Below are 27,026 nucleotides of genomic sequence, written 5' to 3'. Positions count from 1 at the left end.
CAGAGTGTCAAAGTATCACATCTCTTGGAGTTTGGGTGTTTGGCCATCGGTACAGGGCAGTTTGGGCTGAAGCCAAGAAGGCAAAACCATATGGAAAAATCATGGCACCTGATCAGTCTCAAATGCCTTAGGTGTGGTCTTGTTGACTGGATGACCTTCCAACTGGCAGCCCAAGCCAGCAGAAGAATCTATAGGGGCGCCTGGGTGGCTCAGTCGGTTAAGCATCCCACTTTGGCTCAGGTCATGATCTCCCGGTTCGTGGGTTCGAGCCCCGCATCGGGCTCTGTGCTGACAGCGTGGAGCCTGGAGCCTGCTTCCGATTCTGTGTCTCCCCCTCTCTACCCCTCCCCCGCTCACACTGTGGCTCGCTTTCTCTCTCAAAAAGTAAATAAACATTAAAAAAAGGGAAGAATCTATAGCAGTGCTTCTCAAACAATCTCTGACTTATCCCCCCCCCCCACCGTAATCCATTTCAGATTGATTCTTTTATAACTATAAATAAGATTGTGTCTTTAAAAAAGGGATCACAGCCATGTCAAATTACCATCCAAGTTTCTAAAGGCTTACTCTCACTTCCTGCCCTTATCTCATCATGGGCTGGGGGCAAGCAGCTTGTGGACTGGCACCCATCCTCGGACCACACTCTGAGAAACAATGGTCAGGGCCACTGCGGAGCTGGGGGCCCCGTAGGAGCATGGCCCGGCTTCCAGGCCTCAGAGGAGGGGGGGCGGTCAACTGATTGCCAGCCTCCAGCTCCATTCCGGGGGGCACGCCTGGCTGGGGAAGACAAACACACCTCCCACACCTGAGTCCCAGTGTTTTCTTTGAGTTTGTTTTCCCACTGACTTACTTTCCTTTCAGTCTGGGCTTTAAAAACAGCCTTCTGAGTGAATGCAGGCGAACCCAGCAGTCCCACACCACGGCTCATATGGAATGCATTTAGAGAGGGGGAAAAACTCGAACGGAGTGGTTATACAATTTGGAACTGGCTTGGAGATGGCGTGGCTGGAATTTCAGAGCTGGCTTTTGTTTGCATTCGTCATGAAACATTTGTTATATGAGCTGCTGCTACCGCTACTAAGGCAGCTGCTGCTGAGAAACCCCCTCAATGGCTGCTTTTCTTCTGGACGTTAGCTGACGGACAGCGGTCACCAACGGAGGGCCCCGACTCTCCTGCTCCGATGCCTTTGCCGCCCTCCTTGCAGAAGTTACGGGAGACGTTTCCCCCCCAAAGGGATACCTGACAGCACGCGAAACAGAGACACCTGTTTCTTTTTTTTTAAATTTTTTTTTTTCAACGTTTATTTATTTTTGGGACAGAGAGAGACAGAGCATGAATGGGGGAGGGGCAGAGAGAGAGGGAGACACAGAATCAGAAACAGGCTCCAGGCTCTGAGCCATCAGCCCAGAGCCTGATGCGGGGCTCGAACTCATGGACCATGAGATCGTGACCTGGCTGAAGTCAGACGCTTAACCGACTGCGCCACCCAGGCGCCCCAAGAGACACCTGTTTCTGCCACATTATGTGGCACGTGATCTTTGGGTGGTCGTGCCCTCTGCCTGGGATGATGGGAGTGTCTTTTGATCAGTTCTTAGAGTTTACTTTCTCTCTCATCAAAGAGATCTCCAATATGGCCTTGATTTGTCTTTGAGGTGATTTTTAAAACACTAGTTTGGAGCTTTGTGATAGCAACATCATTCAGCAGAACCCCAATGGGGTTTAATGAATAAATTACCATGAAGGGATCTTGTTTTTGTTTGTTTGTTTTTGCTTGAGAAAGTCCACCAGGACTCTAATCCCCAGATACAGACGCTGAAGGCAGCGCTGTGGCCCAACCCACATCGTGGCTATGCGGACATCGCAAGAAAGACGCGGTGTATGTGACACAGCTGTAACGGACCTAGCTGAGAGCCCCAAACACAAAACTGGTTAACGGGCTCTTAAAGTCTGGGTAGTTAAAACCGTCTTAGCAACTGCAGTAGGCTAATTACATGCTTTCCACTCCTCTCCTCTGAGAATCCAAAAAGACAGTAAAGGATAATAATTTGACAAAAGAACGCAAGATCACAAGGAGATCTGGAAAAGGATGTCAGAACTGGAGAAGGATGTCCGTGGCAAACGGACCTCGACCGGTTTCTGGAAGGTGAAAGCGGATCAAGACACTCGACGTGGCAGAGCCCAGAAAGCACGTCTGTGGCGTTGCAGTGGGGACATCAGGCACACCAGCTCGTCCTGCTGACCCCCTGAGAGACAGAGTGGTGGCACCAGGTGTCCAGATGGGAAAGCTGGGCGTGAGGCAGGCAGTCTGGGTCTGAAGCAGTTGGGCCCCAAATTCCTCCCTAACTGCATGCAGCCAGGTATCTTGCAATGCTTCTCCCTCATTCTCTAGGGGAGAACCCTCCACCACCTGGGAATCTTAGGATTAGTCTGCAGAGAATTTGGGCAGAGGCTCCAGACTAATCTGCCAACCCAGAGGAGAGAAAAGAGAGGCACGGGCTAAAGTGAGAACAACCAAGGGTATGGTGCACTGACTGTAGACCGTCGGCTCCTGTTCCCACACTGGCCGCCAGATGTTCACCCCGCTCTCCCACCTCACAACTCACCTCCCATCCCCTAAGCAGATGAGAATTCTTCAGCGGGGAAACTGAACAGACCCCAGAGAAAAAAGACCTACAATCACCAACAAATGTTTTTCCAGCAAAACTTCTATCACTATTTGATCGGGCCAAGCAGCGTCCATTGGTTGTTGAGGCTCCCTCACTGCACAACACTTTCAGTGCTTTAGTCCTTCCGTCTTGGATAGAAATTCTGACAGAGATCACCAAAAGAAAAGTCTTCAGACTAAAAAAGAGAGGCCCACCGAACCAAAACAATAAAAAGAAACCTGGAGCAAATCGAGACAATGCAGGGAACAGACGAAAACATTTTTCAAAAATCTCTATACTTTTCAGGGATTTAGGGTGATATTGCATCCAACAAACAAGAATAAGACATTATATAAGAAGAAAAATAGAAGATTAAAAAAGAGTTCTTGGAAAAGAGAAAATTCAATAGGATGAATGGAACGCAAAATGAGGCACTCTTCCAGAGGAATAAAAAGTAGAAGAGATGAAAATTAAGAGGAAAAAATAATAAAGCATGGAGAAAAAAAATGAATGTAGGGGCCCAAATATCTGACCAACAGCATTCCATAAATGAAACAAAGAAAATGGGTACAATAAAATCATGAAAGGAAAAAAAAAAAAAAAGAAAAATTCCCAGAAATGAAACACATTTTAAGCTTGAAAGTAACTATATATTGGCCATGGCAACTTTGTTCTAGATCTGTCTCCTGAGGCATGGGAAACAAAAGCAAAAATAAACTATTGAGACTACATCAAGATGAAAAGCTTCTGCACAGCAAAGGAAACAATCAATAAAACTAAACGGTAACCAACAGAATGAAAAAAGATATTTGAAAATTACATATCTGGTAAAGGGTGAGTGTCCAAAATACATAAAGAACTTAACTCAACACCCCAAACACAAATAATACAATTAAAAAATGGTCAGAAGACATGAACAGACATTTCTCCAAAGAAGACATATAGATGGCCAATAGGCACATGAAAAGATTCTCATCATCACTTACCATCAGGGAAAGGCAAATCAAAACTATAATGAGACATCACCTCTACACCTGGAAGAATGGCTAAAATCAACCATACAAGAGACAAAAGGTGTTGGCAAGGATAGAGAAAAAAAGGAACACTTGTGCACTGTTGGTGGAAATGCAAACTGGTGCAGCCACTGTAGAAAACAGTATGGAAGTTCCTCAAAAAAACTGAACATAGATCTACACCATGATCTTGCAATCACTCTACTTGGTATTTACCCAAAGAATACAAAACACTAATTCAGAGGTGTACGTGCACCCCCATGTTTACTGCAGCATTATTGACGAACAGTCACATTATGAAAGCAGTCTAAGTGCCCGACTGATGAACGGATAAAGAAGATGTGGTGTGTATATATAATGGGATATTATTCAGCCATAAAAAAGTATGAAATCTTGCCATTTGCAATGACATCAATGGAGCTAGAGAGTAATGCTAAGCGAAATAAGTCAGTCATAGACAAATATTATATGATTTCACTCACATGGGGAATTTAAGAAACAAAACAAGTGAGCAAAAGAAAAAAGAGAGAGAGGGAAACATATCAAGAAGCAGCTCTTAATTATAGAGAACACACTGATGGTCACCAGGGGTGGGTGGTGGGTGAAATAGGTGATGGGGATTAAGGAGAGCACTTGTCTTGATGAGCACCGGGTGATGTATAAAATGGTTGAATAATTATACTGTACACTTGAAATTAATAAAACACTATGTTAAAAAATTGAAAAAAGAAAGTTGTATATATACTTATATATATACATACATATATAAACTATATATATATTATATATATAAACCATATATGTGTGTGTGTGTCTGTCTGTATATATATATCTATATTAAATATATATATATATGTATGTGTATATATATACATATATATATATACACATACAGCTTGAGTACTTAGCATACTGAGGCATGTTGTAAAATTTCATAAGAGGAACACAGGGAAGACCCTAGGGTGGGGGAGGGAGAGGGAGAGAGAGAGAGAGAGGGAAGGAGAGTTTGAGAAAGTCATGGCAAAAGAAGTGAAAAATGGAATTAATGTCTGAAGAAATCTATATCCAGTCAAACTGGCGATCCAAGTGAGATAGGATATTAAGCTCTTTTAGACATTCAATGGGAATATCTTGAAGTAAAAGAGCGATTAAATCAAGAAACAGGATCTTTGGGATTCAGGAGACCAGGGATCCAATACAGAAATGTGTCAAAGGGAAGCAGCAGGGAGCTTCTGAGTAATCAGCCCAGACTGAAGCAGGAAGTTAGAGAGCTGTGGGTGGAAGAGGGGAAGGGGTCCTGGGGTGGGGGGTGGCAAATGTGAAAATGTTCTTATCCAATAATAATGACAATATCAACAGTAGTATTGATACAACAGACGTAATGGCACATATGAAAATTTTGATAAGTACAAATAAATCTAGGCAAATAAAACAAAGGCAATAATTAATTCCAGGAAAACAATAAAGTGTGCAAGAAATGAAATATAATCATGGTGCACTACTTGGATCAGCCGTCAATAATATGTACAGTCACAGTCATGTAAATGGGACTACATATCCTAAATGCGGCTATAAACCATATTAGGAGGATGGGGGGCAGGGGAGGAGGTAGAGGTGAGGGTGGTGGAATAAGAGAACTAAATTTCTCGAAGAAATCAATCAAGAAATATCAGCCTGTGCATACTGGTTTTAAGTCGTGTAGTGATTATCACAAGAAGCAGCTAACTGTGCTCAAAGCATCTGCCCCTGGAAAAATCAAACTTTACGATGGGCAGGGTTGGAAGAGGAGGCTGCTGCTTTTCATTATATGTCTTTTTGTACTTTTGGATTGTTAATTGTATACACACAGCACCTTAAAAAACATAGCTGAAAATCAGGGAGATAAAATTCTAGGATCAAATGTTGAAAAATAGCTCCGGCAGTCTCTGACTCTGAGAACACAGCAGAAATCCCTAAGCACATGGTAACAACTGGGGGCTAAGACTTTCCAGTCAGAGTATCTGAAACTTCCACTTGACAAGCAAAACTTTCCTCTTCTCATCAGTGGGGAATTATGCTGCATTTCTCCATGGGTTTAGGGACAATGAAATAAATGTGCTTAGCATAACCCACAAGGAACCGCGAAAAGCAGCAATGTTCTGTGCACAGGTATATTTGGAGGTTTTTCACTGTATTCTTTCACAGTTCAACACTATTTGCAAGATGTGAAAAGCTAGAGCACGATGCGTTGATAAAAATGTCTGAAATGTTAAAAAAAATCAGGAAATGATACTTTTATTTGAAAAAGATTTAGCTGAGCAAAAATAGAAGCTTCCATTGTAAAATGTTGAGTCATGCAAAATGGGTGAGGATTGTACTTCACCCCAGCTGGGGGTACATTTTATAAGCAAAGAATGTCAGGGAAGCTAGGCCACGAGCCAAGGGTACAAAGACAGTTCTGAGATTCTCTGTCTGGCTCTCTTTGCAAGTTGCCACATGAGTCCGTGGTGTGGGCGGGGACCTTGGCAGTTTGGGCATAAGAGAGCAGTAAGATGGCAGGGTCTTTTATGAAGATCGGCTCTCACCCCTGGGGGCCAGGTCTCTCTTTCATCTTCTTTGCTCAGGCTTTAGAAGCATTTCAGCTTTGTGGAGTTATCAGGAAAGTCCAAAAATTGAAATCTGTGGTGACTAATTCCACCCCTTAGTAATATTCTTACTCAGTGCGAAGCATATCAGTGTCAAGCTCAACTTAAAACTGCTCAAAGCAGAGGTGATTATTAAATTCTAAAGTAGAAGAAATTCACCTCTAAACACAGAAGAATGCTGGGACCTTCAACACACCCAGATATTGTTAGCCAGCTCTTTGTTGGGGGAAATGAATCATAGGGGAGAAAACTGCACACCCCCAGGCCTGGCCACACTGTGGGGGGCAGCCGGGCTTCTCCAGATGATGAGGTTGGGACTCAGAGGACATCAACTTCTCAGGATGTGTGGTGTGGGAGGCAGGGGCTGAGGGAGACTGTTCTGGAAGGATGATCTCAAGGGCTTCCAGCCTGGGAGACCAGGAAGACCAGACGCAGTGTTGGGGGCACAGCCGGGTCGGACCCAGGATAGGGAGTCCATGCTGGTGGGCAAAGGACTGAATCTGGGAGATTAGGCAGGGCAGAAACTGGTGTTGACCGACGTGTGGTGGGGGCCCCCGCGACAGCCCAAGGCATATAGCCAGTGGGTGTCCCCAGCCTATTGAGTGGCTGGATCTGAGGTTGGGAGACAGGAAGAGAGCAAGGAGAAGAACCCTCGTGCTAGGAACTTGGGGAGCTGGCACGATCCCGACACACCGCTAGGAAGGGAGGGATTCTTGGGGGGTGGTCAGAACTGGCGGAGGGCAGGGAAACTGGGGGCGGGGGCGGGAGTCTGGGGTTGACACATGGCCCTCTGGCAACTGTGGCTTGGCCACTGGTTCTGAGACTGGTGTGAGTGACTCAGCTCCAGGTTGTACCACACAGAGAGCAGAAGCTGCTGATACTTTTCCCGCCTTGGGCAGAGCTGTCTTAGCAACAGCAGGGTGACTGAGTTATGAGGAATTGAGGCCCCCAGCTCCAAGAGGCAGAGTCAGCAGGAAGGGCCAGCGTGGGCCGGAGCACCCCCACCCCGTGCCTCCCACATTCCAGGTACTTCCGCATCTTCACCCCTCCTTGCTTATATTCATGTTATTTTTCTGCCAAGGGATTTATAACCCCCTTCCGTGTCCATCTGATGAAAACCTATGTCCCCTTCCAGGCCTGGCACAAATACCTTCACCAGGAAGTACTTCCCGGTCCTATGTGCAATGGCTTTCAGGCTAGACCCTGCTTTCTTGATCTTTATAGCATGCTTTCCCAGGACTGGCATCTTGCAGACGTTTAAGCAGTGGCTGAATGTGTTTGTTGAATTTTTCTGTAATTTTCAGTTTATCTATGCTATTTAAATGTTAGTTTTCACAGAAGGGAAATAGTTTTGGAATATTATTACTGGAAAATCAATGCAAATTAAGTCCTCTTGTCCTTCTCTTCTCAAATAATAAAATTGGAGATCCTTTCTCCTGGACGAGGAATGGTACCAAGGCAAGAGAAAATCAGTAAGCAAGTGAAAAATGCATTTAAAACTATATAATTCATGGTGGGGTGCCTGGGTGGCTCAGTCGGTTAAGCGTCCGACTTCGGCCAGGTCACGATCTCACGGTCCATGAGTTCGAGCCCCGCGTCAGGCTCTGGGCTGATGGCTCGGAGCCTGGAGCCTGTTTCCGATTCTGTGTCTCCCTCTCTCTCTGCCCCTCCCCCGTTCATGCTCTGTCTCTCTCTGTCCCAAAAATAAATAAACGTTGAAAAAAAAAATTAAAAAAAAACTATATAATTCATGGTAATTGTTACTTCTAATACACAATATATACATCTATTTCTATACACAATACATATATGCTGCAAATTAAGCTTTTATAAAATCAATTAAATACCCCTAAAGGCTGAATCTCTGTGAAAAAGTGATGTTCCTGTAAGTGAATCAAGCTATTGATCTGTGGTTACAGAGTTCCCTTCTAGAAGTGTTCACTAAAAACCCCTAAATGTCAGGGGGCCTGGGTGGCTCAGTCGGTTGAGTGTCCGACTTCGGCCCAGGTCATGATCTCGCGGTCCGTGGGTTTGAGCCCCGCATCAGGCTCTGTGCTGACAGCTTGGAGCCCGGAGCCTGTTTCAGATTCTGTGTCTCCCTCTCTCTGACCCTCCTCTGTTCATGCTCTGTCTCTCTCTGTCTCAAAAATAAATAAACATTAAAAAAAAATTTTTAAAAAAACCCTAAATGTCTAAGTTAATTTAAAGGGATGTTCACATTTATGTTAATTTAAACTATTTACTCAAAAGCTACAATTGAAACAGTTGTATGTATTCAGTTTTAATTTTTAGACACTATTTTAAAGGTCTAACACGACTGTTCCCTTCCACCCCGCACCCCCCACCATAAAGGTATCAGGTGTTTTCTTCTTCTATGTGGATTACCATACAGCGGCATATGATACCTTAGTGATCTATGTTTTATGACCTCAAATTCCTTAGTGAACAGACCATAGGTGGAAAAATAGAATCTACGGATTTTATTTTTCAGCTCTCACCTTTAACTGCAATATATACCACGAATGCTTAATACCCCCAACCTCTGAGTTAGTGATTAAACACAAAGATTCTTTAGAAGGTCACAGGTTTATGGTGTTAGCGGCGGCTCTGGGCACAGAAGCTTGAATGTCTGTGGTCACTTAGGTAACTGTGGGCAGGTTGTTCACCATCTTTGAATCTCAGCTTCCTCGTTTTAAAATGAGACAAAGACTATTTGTCCTTCTCAACTGGATTCAGAGGATTCAAGAGGACTCAAAGGAGATATTCTGTGTGAAAGTGCTTTATAAACTGTAAATTGCTATGCAAATTATTATTATCTAGAGGCTGTTACTGCTTTTCTGACCCAACTCTATTCAGAGATGACTGAGCTATAATGAGGAGTTTAGTTGTTGGAACTAAACACACACTCACATACACACTCACACACCTCAGCTAGTACCAATGTGATTAGTGTTTGAGCCTAGGACATGGCTAGTGAAAAAAACCAAATCTTCATGGAGAACACTGATGGCAGATGAACCAAAAGCAAGAGGAGTACTATTTTTATAAATGACAGTTGAGTTCTTCAAACAATGCCATTGGTGTCTGTAAATGGATAGTCTGAATTCCTCCCAGCCATAGCTTATGTCTCTGTGAGGTCCCAGAATGTTTTTCAGTTTTGTCGTGGCAAAAAGCAATAGGAAGTAGGAAACAGCAGTGGAAATGAGGGATGAAAGACAGCATTTGTTTAATACAGACATTGTAGAGAGATGGATTATTTGTGCAAAACCAGAGTTTATAGTGTATATATTTTTTTGACCCACATAAACTTATTTCATTATAAAACTCCCTTTACTGCCTACCGTTGGCTCTCCTATAATGTAGTTCGGACTACTACAATCAATTGTACTTGGGATATTTTTGATATTTGTGATCCCATTTTTAGTCCTCAAATTGGACATAATTACACATCTGTGTTCAAGCATTATGTAAACTCCCGCCTGCAGATGCAAACTTATTGGGAAACCACAGGCATGTCCTTGAGAAAGTGCAGACACTGCCACCTGCTGGACAAGGTTTGATTTACTCATTTAGCGTTTTGAAGTTAATTTTGCACTTGGGAAACAAACTCAAGGTTTTTCAAGAACTGAATCTTAGGGTCTTACTTGGAATAAAATCCACCAAATCTCTTCTGAAGGTGTCACTGTAAGAATACTTCCAATAAACTTATTCCCTATAATTGTTCCAGAAATAGAGTACTAGCCAGAATATAATTGACTCCTCCTAAGTCAAAAATACTATTTCCTAAAGGCATACAATTTTATAGGCCAGCTGTAACTGTCAAAATAAGTCAAGGCTCATCATAGATTCTCTCTCTCTCTTTCCACGTAGAAGTTACAAAGACAGACTGATGTCCTGTTTCTCACAGACACGGGCCCCGTTTCTCTCCTGTGATGTGGTTTGCACACTAATATTAGCTAATTATTGAACTCTTATCATATGTGAAGCTCTGGGCGAAGGGCTTTATGTGCACTCTGAAGTGGATTGTATTGTTTATGCATCTTATTTTTTTTTTCAGTTTATTTTGAGAGAGAAAGAGGGCAAGTGGGGGAAGCGGGGAGAGAGAAAGACAGAGGGAGAGAGAAGATCCCGAGCAGGCTTCATGCTGTCAGCATGGAGCCCGACGTGGGACTCCATCTCACGAATCGTGAGATCATGATCTGAGCCGAAATCAAAAATCCGAGGCTTGACTGACTGGGCCACCCAGACACCCCTTGTTTATTTCATTTTCTACAGATGGGGAGACTGAGGCTCAGAGGGATTATACCTTCCTGTGGTGACAGCAGAGAAGTAGCAGCTTTACCACCAGGCTGTCTACTCCAGATTCTGTGCTCTAATCATTATGATATCCTATCTTCTCAACAGAAATGCAGACGGTACAGAAAGAAAGGGATGGACAGTGTGACCGGAGAGTTTGAGTTGGTCATCTCCATATGGCCAACCACGGGGAACAGCAGATTCTGAACCTAGAACTCTCCATTTAGGATTCTGTCATGTCCTCTAGGTGGCGATAGCTGCCGTAACTAAACTTGGAAATAATGCAATGGGGACTGTCCAAGGACTGCTGTTTTTTTTGGGGGGGGGGGGGGAAGTACCCTGTAATTGTGCTAACCAGCAAAAGGTGGAACATGTCACCTAAAACATTGTGCTTTAGTATCGTAATAATAATCTTTAGAGATCAGTCACCAAAATTGCACTTACCCTGGGTCATATGGGTAGAACCACGGCAGAAAGAGGATTCGAGTCTCCTGTAACTCCCAACCCAGTGTTCTTTCTTTAAAGAATGGTTGTTCTTTATGATACATAGGCCAGGCTTTAATCACTTAGCATTTGTTTAAACCCAGTCTGGCATTTTTATTGATAGATGGAGGAAAACTTGAATGTTTCCTGTAGCATACCATATTAACTTTTCTCTTCAACATATTTGCTATTATTTTCTATGTAGATGTCCTCAGCTTTTTTTTTTTTCAACGTTTATTTATTTTTGGGACAGAGAGAGACAGAGCATGAACGGGGGAGGGGCAGAGAGAGAGGGAGACACAGAATCGGAAACAGGCTCCAGGCTCTGAGCCATCAGCCCAGAGCCTGATGCGGGGCTCGAACTCACGGACCGCGAGATCGTGACCTGGCTGAAGTCGGACGCTTAACCGACTGCGCCACCCAGGCGCCCCAAATGTCCTCAGCTTTAAATACAAAAATGCAAATGAACTCAGAGTACATTACTATACTCCTAATAGGAGGTCTGATTATCATTCATGCATAGTTGAAAAAAATATTTAAATTTGTACTCTATCATCGCTTATAAAAATACTTACATAAAAATATGTATTTTTTTTAAAGCACTCAGTTTATGAATGAACTCTGCAGAGTTAGTACATAAGTCATTTGTTTGGAATTACACACTTTTCCTTTGTAATGGTTGGTGGCCAGAGTCTTAAGGCAACCCACAGAAGTGTAGTAAATTCCCTACTGTGGCGCCAATGTTTACATTTGTAATGGGAAAAAGTTGAAAATGAATACAAATGTAATGCTAGTAATGGAAAGTATTTAAAATACAAGCGAAAAGAATTGGACACAGGAGCTTTCGAGCCTCCAAGCGGAAGAAAGATAATGGGGATTAATGTTAGGTCATGAAGTTCCAACGCCTGGATGCTAGGTGGCGCTATTGAATCATAACAGCTCGGTCATTTGCCAAGTCAAGGGACATTCATTTAAGGGCTGTTCCTATCACAGATATTCACATGTTCTCTGCCTTTAATTAATTTGCTTATTTGTTTTGGCTCCTAACACCACTGTGATTTGAGCTCCTAAAGAAATTATGACTAAGAAACATATTGGGGGCTCACAGCATGTCAGTTTGTAAGAGTTAAGGAGAAAAAGTATCCATAAGCACATTAATACTCATGGCTCAGAAACATGTTGAGTTCTGCCTTTTACTTCCACATTTTGGTGGGTGACTATGGATCAACTTCTCAACTTCTCTAGGCTGGCTCCAGTTTCTCACTCTGAAAAAGTTAAGTAATGAGCAAATATAATCCAGATTAATCAATAAAAAAAGAAATCAGACTGTGTAGGTCCAACAAGTGAGTTTGGCTGTTCTTACTCAACACATCTGTTTGGGACCCAGTTCTCTCTAATTCTAACTCAAAGCAAGGTTGAGTGGAGTTTACTGAGTGGTAAACTTCAGGGTAATTCCCTGGACATCCACAAGTGACCCCTGGTTGGCAAGAAATATCTGAAGAAAAATTCTAGAAAATTCTAGAAATTTCAGAAATATCTGAAGAAAAATTCTAGAAAATTCAAGAAAATTCTCTTGGTTATTCATGTGCTAAAACTCATTGTTATTTTCCTCTTGAGTACTTATTATTATACATTTCTTCTGAGATATGCTAAAGGGGTCTCCGCGGAACACAGACATTAATAAAAAAAATAACTTTTTAAGAAAAAATTCTAAAAATTAAGTTCCTCAAATACTTTTGGGAGGAAACAAATTCACTTGTCAGCATACCCTCCTACAAGAAATGCACGAGGTGGCGGCTAACAGTCAAGCTATTACGTAGGAAAGTTACGAACTTCCCTACATGGTTGGCTAGTCAAACAAGTAGTACGATTTGCAAGGAATTAAGAGGTATCATTCCTATCTTGAATAAGTGACAACTAACACTAACAGACGTTAGTCTGTTTGACTAACAGACGTTAACTATTTTTACGAGCTCCCCAGACGGTCATTGCTATAAGTGCTTTTTCTTCAGTAATGAGACTGGTCTAAATATTTTTCGGATTGCTGTAGGGGGATTACTAAAAATCAGCACACACCTACAGTTTAAAAATAACAAGACAAGCGTCAAAGAAAAATGGCCAGTGAGGGATCTGCATCTCACTTGGGCTCTATGGTCAGTTCATCTACAATGATCCAAGGGTCACTAGATCCCGCAGTGTCTTCGATTTTAGTGTTTCTTCCTTCCGTTCTCTAGGCTACTCAGTTATAAAATTCTTTAAAAAGGGCAAAAGCAATGATTTCGGTGTGCCATAATCCGAGAATTTAGACTAAAAATGGGCTGACGAGGCAGCTCTGGTATGAGATCGCTAAAGTGACTTGAGGTCACTCTTTCCTTTAACCTGGGTGACACCAATGCGCTGAGCACAAGAAAACAGTGCAGGTGCTTAGTCTTTGCAGAGGCTAAAATATAGTGAGAAGCTGGCCAGGAGTGGATGTTCATCTCCTGTCCCCTGCCCCAGGGGATGTGGGACTCCTTGAGACACAGCAGTTGTGGGGCTGCTTGGCTGCCAATGTCACCACACAACAATCTCTCCAGAAGATGCCCGAGAGACCAGAGAACGTGGTGGAAAGTTCTGAGCAATCACTCAAGGGTTCAGTTTGTTATATGCATGTCGTGTGGCAGCTGAGGGCGTCACACTGGGGTGGTATTCAAAATATGTGGCAACCAATTCCACTCAGGACCTGAATTCACAACACTTGCTGAGTGTAGCGCTGGGCCAGAGTCCTGAAGACTCGCTCTATGCCTGTGAATTACCTCTTTTGTTACCTCACTGTTGGATGAGGGGGCGTGGCAAGGGCAGACAGGGCGGCCAAGTGTGGGCACTGAGGGCAGTATAGGCATATTTCACTATTTTAACCACTAATACGCTGGACTGTGTGAACCGGCCATGTGTCGGTCCCGGCCTTAGAGAAACCTTTCATCCCACCACACAGGAGTATCGGACCCCCCTTACCCTCTCTAAGGCGGCAAGCCTCAGATTATTTAATATACTCCTAGGCCTAACTCAAAAGGATAAAAATCTTTATAAGGTCGAAAGACTGCGGCTGAAGCCACAAGAGCTAAGAGTAACTCAATTTTCAGAAATATGTTCTAAACGTGCTTCTGGATCATGGGACAAAGGCCCAGTTTCTGAGAAGTCATGCATCTAAATGGAGATGATAGTTGAGAAGTCAAGAGGATATCTTCTGACAACAGCACATAAGTGGGCTCTTGGGGCTGGGGTTTTTATTTGTGGTCTATTTGTATTTAAGAAGAACAAAGATAAAATGCCTTACTTATCGGGCCCACGATACTAGTTCCAGATCCAAGGACGGATGGCGTGTGTGATGTAGACTGACCGAAACTCTTCTCAAAGGCTGGGACGAGAGTGTGTTCATTTTTTTGACAACTCTGTGTCTCGAGGGTTTCGTTCATGTTTTTTAAAAAATATTTTTATGATTTTTTATTTTTGAGAGAGAGCATGAGTGAGGGAGGGGGCAGAGAGAGAGAGAGAGAGAGAGAGAGAGAGAGAGAGGGAATCTAAGCAGGATCTATGCGTGGTGTGGAGCCCAAGGCAGGACTTGATCCCTTGAGCCTGGGATCATGACCTGAACCAAAACCAAGAGTCAGATGTTCAACCGACTGAGCCACCCAGGCGCGCCTCGTTCACCTGTTATCTCGTACTATGTATCACACACACAAGCGCACACACGCATGCTACACAAACAGATAAAGCCAAAGAGCGGAAGTAACGAATAACCTAAACTTTTTCTGCGAAAAAATCTAACTTAGGGTCAGACCTCACCTTGCACAAAGACCCGAGTTTATGTTATCTTACAGAGCTAAAAATTGGTCACAGCATGGCTCTTCATATTCTTTAAATTGCCCACTGTTGAAAGGGCAGAGGAAGGCCTACTTTCAAAAAGTGACTAGGGTCGATGATGCTTCCAGCCATTCAAACTGCATTTCCTGTTGAGGAGACAGACCTGCAGGGCTCGCGTGAAGGTTCCTGGTCATGTGCACGTCAGAATTTACCTCGGAGGGAGAGAGCTGAGACCAGGACAGCACCCACCCGCCAGCTATCTTCCTTGTGCAAACCCCTCTGGGCAAAGACCAGTTCACATGGGCATCGGCACCTGCTCCTGGTGCAGGTGGGGTGCGAGGTCCCTGCCTGGTGGTGAACGGGAGGCACCAGGGCTGCGTTTGGGGAACCTTTCATCTGTTTGGGGAACCTCATTTCTACACAGCAGAAGGCTGTCTCCCATTTCAGGATGATGAAACGACAACCAGAGGAGTGAATAAGTATGCAAGGCTTGCAGGGCAGCAGTAGATTAAGGAGAATGGGAGACAAACAACGTTGTTTGCCGTTCTCTCTGGATACGATAATAATGAGAAAAATAAATGATGGATTTCTGAAAGTAATTATCTTTACAGTGATACCACAGGCACCCTCTGCACTTGTTCTCTGCTGCATTCCATTTCTCGCTTCTATTTGGAAACCATGCCATTCGTGAGAATAAAATCGTAATTGCGTGTTCAATTTGCTTCTGTGTCTATTCTATTGCCAGAATTGGATATGCCAGAGTGCTTTGTCAGATGGAAGCAGGGCCCAGATAGAGGATCACCTGATGGTTCCTTCACACCCACTTCCATCAGTGGACTCTGGCAACAGCCTTGGACCAAGGTCAATGCCAATGTTGCCAGTTTCACTTTCCAAAGGGAGAAATGGAGCCAGCAGGCCTTTCACACATGGCAAGTTTAGGTCTGGACCTGAAGCTCCCAGTTTTGGCATCTATATCTGGAGGTTTCTAAGCTTCCTTTGAGGTCAGGGCAACTTCTCTTCATTAACAGGAGAGAAGGTTCTACTCCTTTTATTGCCTGAGTCCTGTTCAAGGTGAGTAACCCCCCAAAACACGAAAGAGCTTGCTACAGAAGGAATTACCTGGGTCTTTGTAGATACTGAGCACACCCTTGAAGTAATGAGGTAAAAATCTTTCCAGTAAAAGCAGCACATCTTCCAACTCTTCAAGAATCCCCACAAGCAGGAAGTTTTCATTCACGTTCAGTTTTGCTCTTTCAAGGGCCCACTCACCAGGCTCCCTTCGTGGATACAAAAATGATTTCAAATGAAAGATTCATTTTCGAAATGCAGGAACAACATGCTGAGAATGTATCTCTTCAACCCATCCCCCACCATTTGTTTGAGCCCCAATCCCACCTCCTTAAGGATCAGCTCTAATATGGCTGCCGCTGGGAGCCTTCCAGCTGCCATTTGCTTTTCCACCTCTTACCGCTATCATGTTTACCTGTGTGTGGTGCCTCGCCCCTGAGGCCCTGGTCAAAATATTTTTGGGAAGAATACACACACAGGCAATTAGGTCCTATAAACACTGATCAAAGGGGCGATCAGAATGGCTTTTTAATAGAAGGACCAAACCAATAAAGCTAGAAGATATGAAATCTGAAACTTACTGATACAGTAGTTCTATAGAAATCAAAATCAGTTTTAGGTCATCCCTGCTAATCATCTTATTCTTTTAAAGAGTTTAAAGACAAGCTTTTATGTTTTTTGTTTTTGTTTTGTTTTGTTTTACAGAAGGAAAATGGCCTCATCTCATCTGCAAGGCAGATCTCTGAGCCAAGTACATTTCTATGAGGGGGAAAGGATGGGAGTCATGGGAGCTGGGCTCCAGGCATGGCTGGCATTTCCCATCCGAGGGAATTTGGGCAAGCCAGGATTCTCTTTTGAAAAACTGTAATAATAAACCTAACCCAGCTCAAATAATTGAGGGAACAAGGGGACATTTTGAAAGAGTTTTGAAAATCATCGTCTGTGCACCAGGATAAGGCATCCTGAGTGCTCTCCCCAGGATTAGGAAATATATAATTAAAAAAAAAAACAAAACACTTGAGGGAGTTAGGATCATGTTTCTTGGAATAAATATCTTCACTGTGACGGAAAGTGAGTCATCTGGCCCCAAATCTTCCCAGCGTCTGAAGCACTGACCGTGAACCAGGAGGCACTTATACAGGGGTGAGGATTGGAGTGGGGAGGCCTCCTGAACTCAGGAAGTTTATGATAAAGCAGAAAGCTGATGCTTCTAGTTCCAGATTTCAGACCGTAAACAGAGTCCCATGTTACAGGAAACTCAGCAAAGCGGCAACAGCAACGACACACATAATAATTAAGCAGTAATCACTGAGCAGGCCAGAAGTACAACGGATGAGTTGTACTTCAGAAACAGTTTCTTCTCTCGATCTTTTCAGGAACACACTGACCTTCTAGTCAGTGTTCCCTTTGCAGGAAAATGTCACTTCGGCTTTATTTCCCATCACGTGAAGATCATATTCATTGTTACTATCATTTTTTTTTTTTCTCCAGGCTACACGTTTGTCTAGTACAATGAACTTAAACTGCAGCGAGACCAGGCTCACGAGAATCACCTGTGCCCCCACCTCAGGCACGGTGATTAGGTGGGGATTTCTAGCAAGTGCCCTGGGGACGCTGATGCAGGAGGTGGGCAGACCACACTCTGAGAGCCTTACCATCTGAGTGAGTCACTTTCTAAAGAAGGTCTTGCATCCAAGGAAGGCTGAGGGGCTGAGGACTAGGAAGCCCATTCCTCTTTTTCTACAAGATGTGTCTCCTGAGAGAGACACTGTCAGATTTTGGGGTGTGAGCGCCCAGTGTTTCAGACCCAATTAGACAGGGCACGTAGGCAAGGACGGGTGCCGATGAAATACAGGCGCTATGGGGGAGCAGTGGGGTGATGTCCGCTGGTCTTTACTATCTCATGGGCTGAGCAGGGACAGCTATGAGTTAAGAATAAAAAAAGGGTCTGGTTGGCATTTCAGTTACACATCTTTACGGGCGGGTCCCAAGGCCTCTGTCAGACCCTGATCCGTTCATTTCTTCCTACACAGGACATTCAGAGTCTCCAAAGCAATCTTTGGAGATTAATAGTAAACATAAACTGAATTCCAGAAGGCTGAGGGAGTAGGCATACAAGAGATTCCCCACGCAGTGCCCCCGGGTGGCTTTCCTGCCATTGTCCTTTTTAGTCTTTACCTGCATCTGGGATGCTGTCCACAAAAATATGGAATGATGTAAAATAATCTGGGGTTGGAACACTCAGGATAGTTCTCAAGAATACACTCATTGATATCCTGGAAGAGAAAACACAGCAGTGAGATGTCTAGCAATTCCTGCAGTGCTTTGTCAAGTGCCGTACGGGGTGAGTAAAGTTGATACCTCAGGTCATGCGGGCAAGCCGTGGGGAGATACAGAGAATTCACAGATCTCATGAGAAATCTTTCTCGTCGTCATTTTGCCTCCTGTTCCACTGGCCAGGTGCGCATGCGGTCTGAGCATTTCCAAGATTGCTTGCTCTGTTGGCTAAATTGCATTTCTGCATTTCCCCTGTGGCCTGCAGTCTTTAAACATGACGAGCATCTTGACAGAACTATTACCCAGGGTACCCACTACCTACCGTAACCCAGACGTTACCAGTCAACCGGTATACAGTTGGCACTTAATAAATACTTGTTGAGTGAATGCAGTGTGGCTTCCTTCTTAATTCATTCTGACTTAATTGGAGATCCCCGTAGAGGCAGCCCTACAGAAAAGTATTTCCCCGGGTATCTGTACCTCCATCAAATAATGACTGAGTACCTACAGGAGTCACATAAAAGATTTTTAGAGTTTGGAGAGGCTGTAAAATAATTTCTAAGGTCATATTAGGTTAGAGAGTGACACGATGTTTGTATACAGTCTCTCACTTTCGAAGGCAACATCTGATTTCTAGATTTTCTATTTCTCTTCTGTGAGGTTGCACATCACGTCTCTGTCGGTGGGTAAACAGAAAGGCTAAGAGTCAACTTTTATAAGGTAGATTCATTGGCTGCCCTAGAAAAGACATGCCTGGTTCTTAAGTATTTCTAAGGAGAAACAATAAACCAATTTACAACTAAACCAAACAGCTACGGGATGTTTTTCCAGAGAATACTGGCAAGGTAGATCAAGAGTGGATGTAACTCAGAAACATGGTCACACTGGCAATGAAATTTGAGTCAGTTGAAGCCACTGTATCTGATATGACTGGGGTAGGTGATTAGATATTAATTTTTTTTTTTAGTTCAAGTTGGGAATCAGAAAAATGTACCACAAACTCTTTTTTTAACAACACTTTCTTTCCCCCCATACCTCTTCGGTTTATATACCAATTAAATAAATTGCACATTTACAGTAACAACTGGAATAAACAGATTCAGCCACAAACACTTTAGCTGAGGACTGGAGTCTACTGTGGGAAGCAGGGGTATACAACTCTCAGAGAGGAATAAACTAGAAGCAAATGGAGTTCATCAGTCCATCCAGCCACGTGTTAAGTGAAGGGTGATGAAGAGTACTTTATTGTGTATGAAAATCCAGTAAAAATGCATGATGTTAGACCCAAAATACCTTTCTAAGAAGAATTTGACACAGAGGGGTATACAGATCTTCCTCAACTTGTGAAGTAATTACATCCTGACAGCCCTTTGGAAGTTGAAAATAAGTTTAAAATGCATTGACTACATCTAACCTACCGAACATCCCAGATTAGCCTAGCCTTGCCTACCTTAAACGTGCTCAGAACACTGGCCTTAGCCTGGGCAAAGTCATCTAACACAAAGCTTATTTTATAATAAAGTGCTGAATATCTCATGTAATTTATTGACTGCTGTACTGAAAGTGAAAAACCGAATGGCTCTTGGGTGCAGAATGGTTGGAGGTGCACAGGTTGTGGGCCCTCCTGATTGCGTGGCTGACCGGGGGCGGGGGGTGGGGTGGGGGTGGTGGCGGTGGCTGTTCACTCCTGTCCAGCATCCTGAGAGAGGCTGGTCCTGGTCCAGGAAGAGATCCAGATTCAAAATTCCAAGTACAGTGTTTACTGAATGCAGATCACTTCTACACCATCCTTAAAGTTGAAAAAAATGTAAGTTGAACCATCTAAAGTTGAGGACCATCTATGTAGGGATAGTCATTGCTACAAGATTATTACAACAAAATATGGCAGGATTTAAATGTTCGTTAATGGGGATTGATTCCCTGAGAAGTTACAGTGCATTCCTACAGAGAAATATGGGGCAGCTGGCAAGGACAAGGGAAATCTACACGTACTGTCCTGAAAAGTGTCTGTGATGAATTTTCACATGAAAAAAAGCCAATCACAGGACAATATGCAGATGTAGGACGATAGGAAGATAAACACGTATGTTTACATAAACACAAACATATCTAGAAGAATAAGTACCAAACTGTTAAAAGTGGTTCTTTCTGGCAATAGATGTAAAAGGTGGGAATACGTTGGTTGAACTTGAACTTTATCCTTTTCCGAAATGTTATTTTCAATATAAATGTTGTCTATAAAGTATCTTAAGTAAAACATTATTTTACATAAATGCCACTTCTATTATAATATATGTATTTTACTTTTATCATCAGAAAAAGGAGATTTGCACATTGTAAAACAAATCAAAGCTTGTGGGAGGATGAGTGGGCTTTGCCTTAAGGATGCTCTGACCTCCCTTCCTCCCTTCCAGTCCGGGGGACCCCTGGCAGGTGGCATCCCCCAGGGACCTGAGCCTTAGGTCAGAAGGACCCAGTAATTGGGCTGCTGTCTGAAGGAGGGAGCCGGGAGCTGGGTGCGGAGCAGAGCACAGGAGATCCCCGGCCAGGGCGGGGATGATCAGAGGTGGAGACTTCACACCAAAGGGCTGAGTAGGTCGGTGGTGGTTTAGGGGGTGTCGAGAGATGAGTCTCATACACTGTCACCGCCCGCCACCCAGAGACCCGTCTTAATAGGAGGGGCGGGCGACAGAGCCTGCCAAAGCCGCCCAGAGAGTCCACAGCATCCATGCTTCTCCAGAGCTCTCTTTACAGTTTCCTTTGAATGAGAGCGGTGTCATTATTTGTTTAGGTGGGAAGTCCATGAGAGCACACACTGTCTGCTCACTGTGTCTCCAGCACTTAGCACCCTGCCTGGAAAAAGCAGGCGTGCAATAAATACTCAGCAAATAGATGAACAAATGGCAGAAGGAACAAGCCTCGACACACAGCCGTGATGCTGTCCCCGGTGACCCTGGCCTGGAGCTTAACAGGATCGGACGGAGGACGTCAGCATCGGCTGGTGGGGGCGGGAGCAGGGAGGGCTGAGGAGGTGCAGGGGCCTGTGAAGGTCATTTCCCTATTGGAATCCACAAATAACCCTACAAGGTCAATTTATGGGAAGACATAAATTCCGAGTTTAAGAAGTGCCGTTAGCAATTTTTCTTTTCTTAGATCAAGGCAGGTCCCGGGGGATTTTAGAGTTCCATTTGAGCCCATTAGAGGTTGATGAATGGTGTTGACCACAACCATCCTATGGAAATGCTATGGGAGGACATAAATAAAAGATGACTCAGGTGTAAGGTCAAAAGAGAGCAGAAAATGAGCTGTGAAGACCCACACATTTAGCTGCCTGCGGCTTAGCCACAGTGACGAGGGACACTTCACCGCAGCTCAAGGACGAGGGGGCCTCAGGAAACTGCTCCTGGCCACTCACACAGTCCACTCTTCCTGGACCTGAGACCCTCCGTGAGTGGCCCTTGGTGTCCAGGGAAACTGAAGGGGACAAGTGTCAACACAGCCGCTCATACAATTTCCTGCGACAGGTGTGACTGATTCCCCAGGACCATTGGGTTCCTCCCCGTGTTAATGGTGTTATCGTTGGTGTTCAGGCTTCTGCCAGCCTGTGTTATTTGACAGTTGTTTTTATTTTTATTTTATTACTTTTTTATGGTCACCCTTTTATACAGGAGTTGTTTGTGTGTGTGTGTGTATGTATATATACACATACATATATGTATATATATGTATATATACACATACGTATATGTATATATATGTATATATACACACATATATACATATATATGTGTATACACACACAATTATTTCAGGATAAGGTTGCTTTAAATAGCTTCCATCTCTAAGATGGTCATCATGGTGATGACGTTAGCTAAGCGGGTCAGCACTTGCCCTGATTTGTTCATCCGGTGCCTGGATGCTGGCAGATACCACGGGCTCCCACAGCGCCCTCCTCTGCTCACGTCTTGCCCTCTTTTAAGATTGGGTCTGAACATAAGTCCCTACTCTGCCCATATTCTCACATTATTAGGGAAATGAGACATTATAAGTGAACATCCCAGATAACTACGAGAATCCTTTTCGCGGTCAAAACTGCCAAAAAAAATTAGACCAATTTTGGTGAAACTTACTCTAAACTGTACTATTTGAAAAAATATACGTTTATACCATCTAGGGATTTGTGTGTGTGGGGGGGGGGGGCGGGGGGTGGTGTTACAGGGAAACCATCTTTTATTGATTTCCTCCTGTAACCTTTCGCAGGACGGATTGTGATGAACAACGCTCACCTTCTGAGCGCCAACGGGGCCCCTTTGACAGGAAAGGCCAGCCACGACATCCAGACCCCAGAGTTATTCCTGATCTCTCTCTCTACACCCGGCTCCGCATCCACTCAATTGCCCAGCCCTGCACCAGTTCCCTAATCTGCACTCTTCTACCCATTACACCCTACGGCCCCCGTTCTGCGCCTCTGCAGTTAGAATCTCTTCTTCCCCTGCCCTCCCCCCACACGCATTCTCCGCAGGGCTGTCCCAGCAACCGAGTGCATTGATCCATGCCACTCCCCTGTTCAAAAACTTTCAATGGCTCCTATTGACGACGCAGTTAGGGCACCTGGTAAAAATGCCAATTCCCTGGCCCTACCAGCAGCATGTTTGACACAATGGGTTTGTCTGGGATCGGGCTAGGAATCCGTACTTGAGAGAACCTCTGATGATTTTGAGAAGAGGTCACTCTTCATGAGCCGCCAACACCATGCCATTAGCGAATTCCACGCCTTCGTTCACCCATCTTCCTTGGCCTGGAATCTCTTTCTCCCTCGTCCCCTGGTCCCAACAGCAGGCCCACGTTTTGCAGCCGTTGCTGGCAGGGTGAGTGTTAGCACACTAGAGCCCAGCTAGGCTTGTCACTCAGGTCAAGGGAATGAAGGTGGCCTTGACCATGGCTCGTTTCCATCCCGGCTCTTCACTGCCAGCCACGTTGGGTAGGTGGGGTCCCTGGGACAGGCCTATGGGGCCGTCCAGCCCAGCACCTCCTCCTCACCATTGGCTAGAGCCCCAAATGTCCCCACAGCCGGGTCTGCTCCCACCATGCCCTGCTGGTGGCCAGAGATCCGCTCTAAGTAGAAGGACTCTGTAACAATGCCCACAGAGGGATTCCCATCTGGACGGAGTGCCACTTGGTGTCCCAAAGTGAGGTTCTCCCCTCCCCCTTGCAGGGGCTCTTGCCTGTATTACCACTTGTGCCCTCCGCACTGGGGCTTGCTCTTGGGCCGCACTTGGGCATGCCCACCCACGCTCCCCTGCCCTGCTTCCTTCTCCTCGCCCCGTACGGCCATGCTCCTGCAGGCCTCATGCCTGCTTCCAACCGAGACAGAAAGCTGCCTGTTTATTTCTGTGCAGAGAGAGGACTTACATGCTTCCTCTCCTGGTTGTAGTTTTGGAAAGGGTGGAAGGATTGAAATCCCAGGTGGAGTTAATCTTATCACAAAGGGTGAATTTAGAGACAATTCATCTTTTATTTATTCTTTTATAAGGCAGCGCCTTGTCTAAACACTACTGAATTGAAAAAAGACTTTTTGGTGTTCTTATATAGTTCCTTGCCGATGACACTGGCTTTGTCTGTATGGTCTCAGAGGTTAGAAGAGAGAATTTCTGATGCTTTTAGCAGCAGAAACCTTGAGAGGCCACAGGCAAAGCTGCCCAAACGAGGTAAAGGAAATTTGGGTTTCGGCCTCAGCCTGGCGATTAGTAAGTTGGGTGTCTTTAGATAGATCATGCTGTCTTGAGCCTCAGTTTCCCCACGTGCATAACTTGGGGCTGAGCCATATAATCTCGGTCCATGAAACCATATTAATGGCCCTGGTGCCTCAAATTAACTAACTTTTAAGAATAGTGTTGTAGGGGCGCCTGGGTGGCGCAGTCGGTTAAGCGTCCGACTTCAGCCAGGTCACGATCTCGCGGTCCGGGAGTTCGAGCCCCGCGTCGGGCTCTGGGCTGATGGCTCAGAGCCTGGAGCCTGTTTCCGATTCTGTGTCTCCCTCTCTCTCTGCCCCTCCCCCGTTCATGCTCTGTCTCTCTCTGTCCCAAAAATAAATTAAAAAAAAAAAAAAAAAAAGAATAGTGTTGTAATCTGAAGATCTAGAAAAAGTGGTAACTTTTTTTATTCCAAAATTTACGCATTTATAAAAGGCTTTCACTCAGCATTTACCATATAAACGTCTCACCTTCAGGGAAGGCAGAGGGGGGAAAGGACCAAGGCTGGTACCAAAGAGACCTCAGTTCACATCTAGGCTGTACCTATTAGTAATTGTGGAGTCTAGCAAATGTCTACTACTTAGAGGCTCAATGTGCTCATCTGTAAAATGGGGGTGATTCTTTCCTTAGATTAGAAATCACGTACGCAAATTATTTTTCCTGCCACCCAACTTTTTCGACTATCCCATCTTCATCACATCGGTAGCATCTCAATTCCTCTTTCCCTTAGCTTATATTTAAACACATCATGACTGGTGATTGCAATAGTTTTAAAAACAGAGACATCAGCTAACTCACGGAGAAAACACAGAGGGGAAAAAAACCCAAGGAAATATGAAACGTGCTATTTGTGGCAAGCCAAAATAACAACACAATTTGATGGAAAAACAAAACAGTATTATGCAATTACTTCTCATGGCATCTCCTCTTACTCCGTACATGAAACAATGTAATAATACCATGCCCAAGAAAAGCGCTTTTTCCGTGTGGATTAAAACCAAACTGGGAGCCAGTCTTGCCACTTTAAGCACACAGATATCAGGAAGAAGTTGAAGGGTGAAGTAAAAGACACAACAAAGGACACCTTCCTGTGCTGGATGTGGCTTCCAACATGGCCACGTTGGAAGTGGGACAGAGAAAAATGACTGAGTGTCAGTCACCGTGGAAGCACTCCCTGAATCCTTGACCTGTAGACAGACCGCGGTAATCAGATCACGCACTTAATGGTTTAGTCAATTTAGAGAAATGGAAAGGATGTGGTCTAAGCTAACTTTTATTGTACCCTACATTCTTCCCTGCAAGCCTTTTTAAGCCTTATCAAGAAATTTGAACCAGAACCAGAAGAGTCAAGGAAGACCTTTTAGTGAGGCTTAATGGAGTTGGACGTGGCAGATGGCCAGACACCAATGTTCTCTCGTTCTGTGCTCATGCCAGGCGTGAATTACTGATGACACGCTCTTCCTAGTAGTGATGGGAAGTACCGTCAGAATCCCTCTCAACAGAGTCCACCTCCCAGGATCAAGCAGAGTAGCACTTTGCTCCCCCCCCGTTACCAGCACGGCATGTGACGTCACATGGATAACACCCATGGCGTTTTGGTGGCTTTGTGGCCCTGTACCCCACTTCTCAGTCTGTCGCTGTGTATCTGATTGCAGGACGGCAGACAAAGGATTGTGGGTGGGTATAAGTCTGCATTTATTTTAGCCAATAACCATATTCACTGGGGGCTCTAGTCCAGTGGAGCTCCTGAAACTGAAACAATTAGACATAAGAGATAAAATATTTTTTGAAGTCCTCCATTTGGACTGCAAGCTCGTGAATTTCAGGTTTCTACTGCATTAAACTAAAGAAAAAAAAGTAGTCATGGTTTTATCCTGAAATTTTTAAATTTTATTTTATTTTTGTTAATTTTTTTTAATGTTTACTTATTTTTTTTTTCAACATTTATTTATTTTTGGGACAGAGAGAGACAGAGCATGAACGGGGGAGGGACAGAGAGAGAGGGAGACACAGAATCGGAAACAAGCTCTAGGCTCTGAGCCATCATCCCAGAGCCCGATGCGGGGCTTGAACTCACGGACCGCGAGATCGTGACCTGGCTGAAGTCGGACGCTTATCCGACTGCGCCACCCAGGCGCCCCTGTTTACTTATTTTTAACAGAGACAGAGACAGAATGCAAATGGGTTAGGGGCAGAGAGAGAGGGAGACACAGAAGCAGAAGCAGGCTCCAGGCTCTGAGCTGTCAGCACAGAGCCCGACGCGGGGCTCGAACTCATAAGCTGTGAGATCATGACCTGAGCTGAAATCGGACACTCAACCGACTGAGCCACCCAGGCGCCCTATCCTGAAATGTTTTAAGATTAGGATCCATCCGTTATCTAGGTCAGTTTTCACTCGATTTCAATAGACCCTTTTCAGGTAGCTGCAACAAAATTTACTGAGCGCTCATGATGACTGTGTGTAGGATCCTGTACAGGCAGTTAAGTGCTGCTTTCCAGAAATGTCTTTGCGGTTCTTCTGTTTACACACAGTGTTATTAAAACAAGGAACCGTGGTCTTTGAGATCAAGGAGTTGTGATGCTTATCAGAGATATGGTGACCACTAGCACTATGATTTCCGAAAGAGCTGAAAAATTTGGGGCGTTTATACAAATAAAAACGACAACACTCAGATGGAGCCCCGCTGACAAAGACTTTCTACTTTTATAGCAAAATATTTTTCGGGGCGCCTGGGTGGCGCAGTCGGTTAAGCGTCCGACTTCAGCCAGGTCACGATCTCGCGGTCCGTGAGTTCGAGCCCCGCGTCGGGCTCTGGGCTGATGGCTCAGAGCCTGGAGCCTGTTTCCGATTCTGTGTCTCCCTCTCTCTCTGCCCCTCCCCCGTTCATGCTCTGTCTCTCTCTGTCCCAAAAATAAATAAACGTTGAAAAAAAAATATTTTTCATGGTATTGTTTATAAGATCAAAAACAATTATAAGCTCTTCAAATATGGAAATTGAGTAAGCTATAATATATCTAATTGT

At 44.4% G+C, this 27,026-nt stretch overlaps 1 protein-coding gene across 1 annotated transcript in view; it reads right to left on the bottom strand.

Annotated features, from left to right (window-relative positions):
* The window catches only part of UST (uronyl 2-sulfotransferase), a 306,460-nt gene that overhangs the window by 35,955 nt on the left and 243,479 nt on the right, over positions 1-27,026 (bottom strand). Inside the window, exons 6-7 of the mRNA XM_047860296.1 lie at positions 18,152-18,249; positions 16,025-16,182 (exon numbers count right to left, since the gene is read on the bottom strand). Coding sequence (XP_047716252.1) covers positions 16,025-16,182; positions 18,152-18,249 — 256 coding nt within the window. The remainder of the gene's footprint in view (positions 1-16,024; positions 16,183-18,151; positions 18,250-27,026) is intronic.

This window comes from Prionailurus viverrinus, chromosome B2 (assembly GCF_022837055.1).
Source record: "Prionailurus viverrinus isolate Anna chromosome B2, UM_Priviv_1.0, whole genome shotgun sequence".
NCBI classification, from domain to species: Eukaryota; Metazoa; Chordata; class Mammalia; order Carnivora; family Felidae; genus Prionailurus; species Prionailurus viverrinus.
This window is presented reverse-complemented; position numbering and strand designations above follow the sequence as displayed.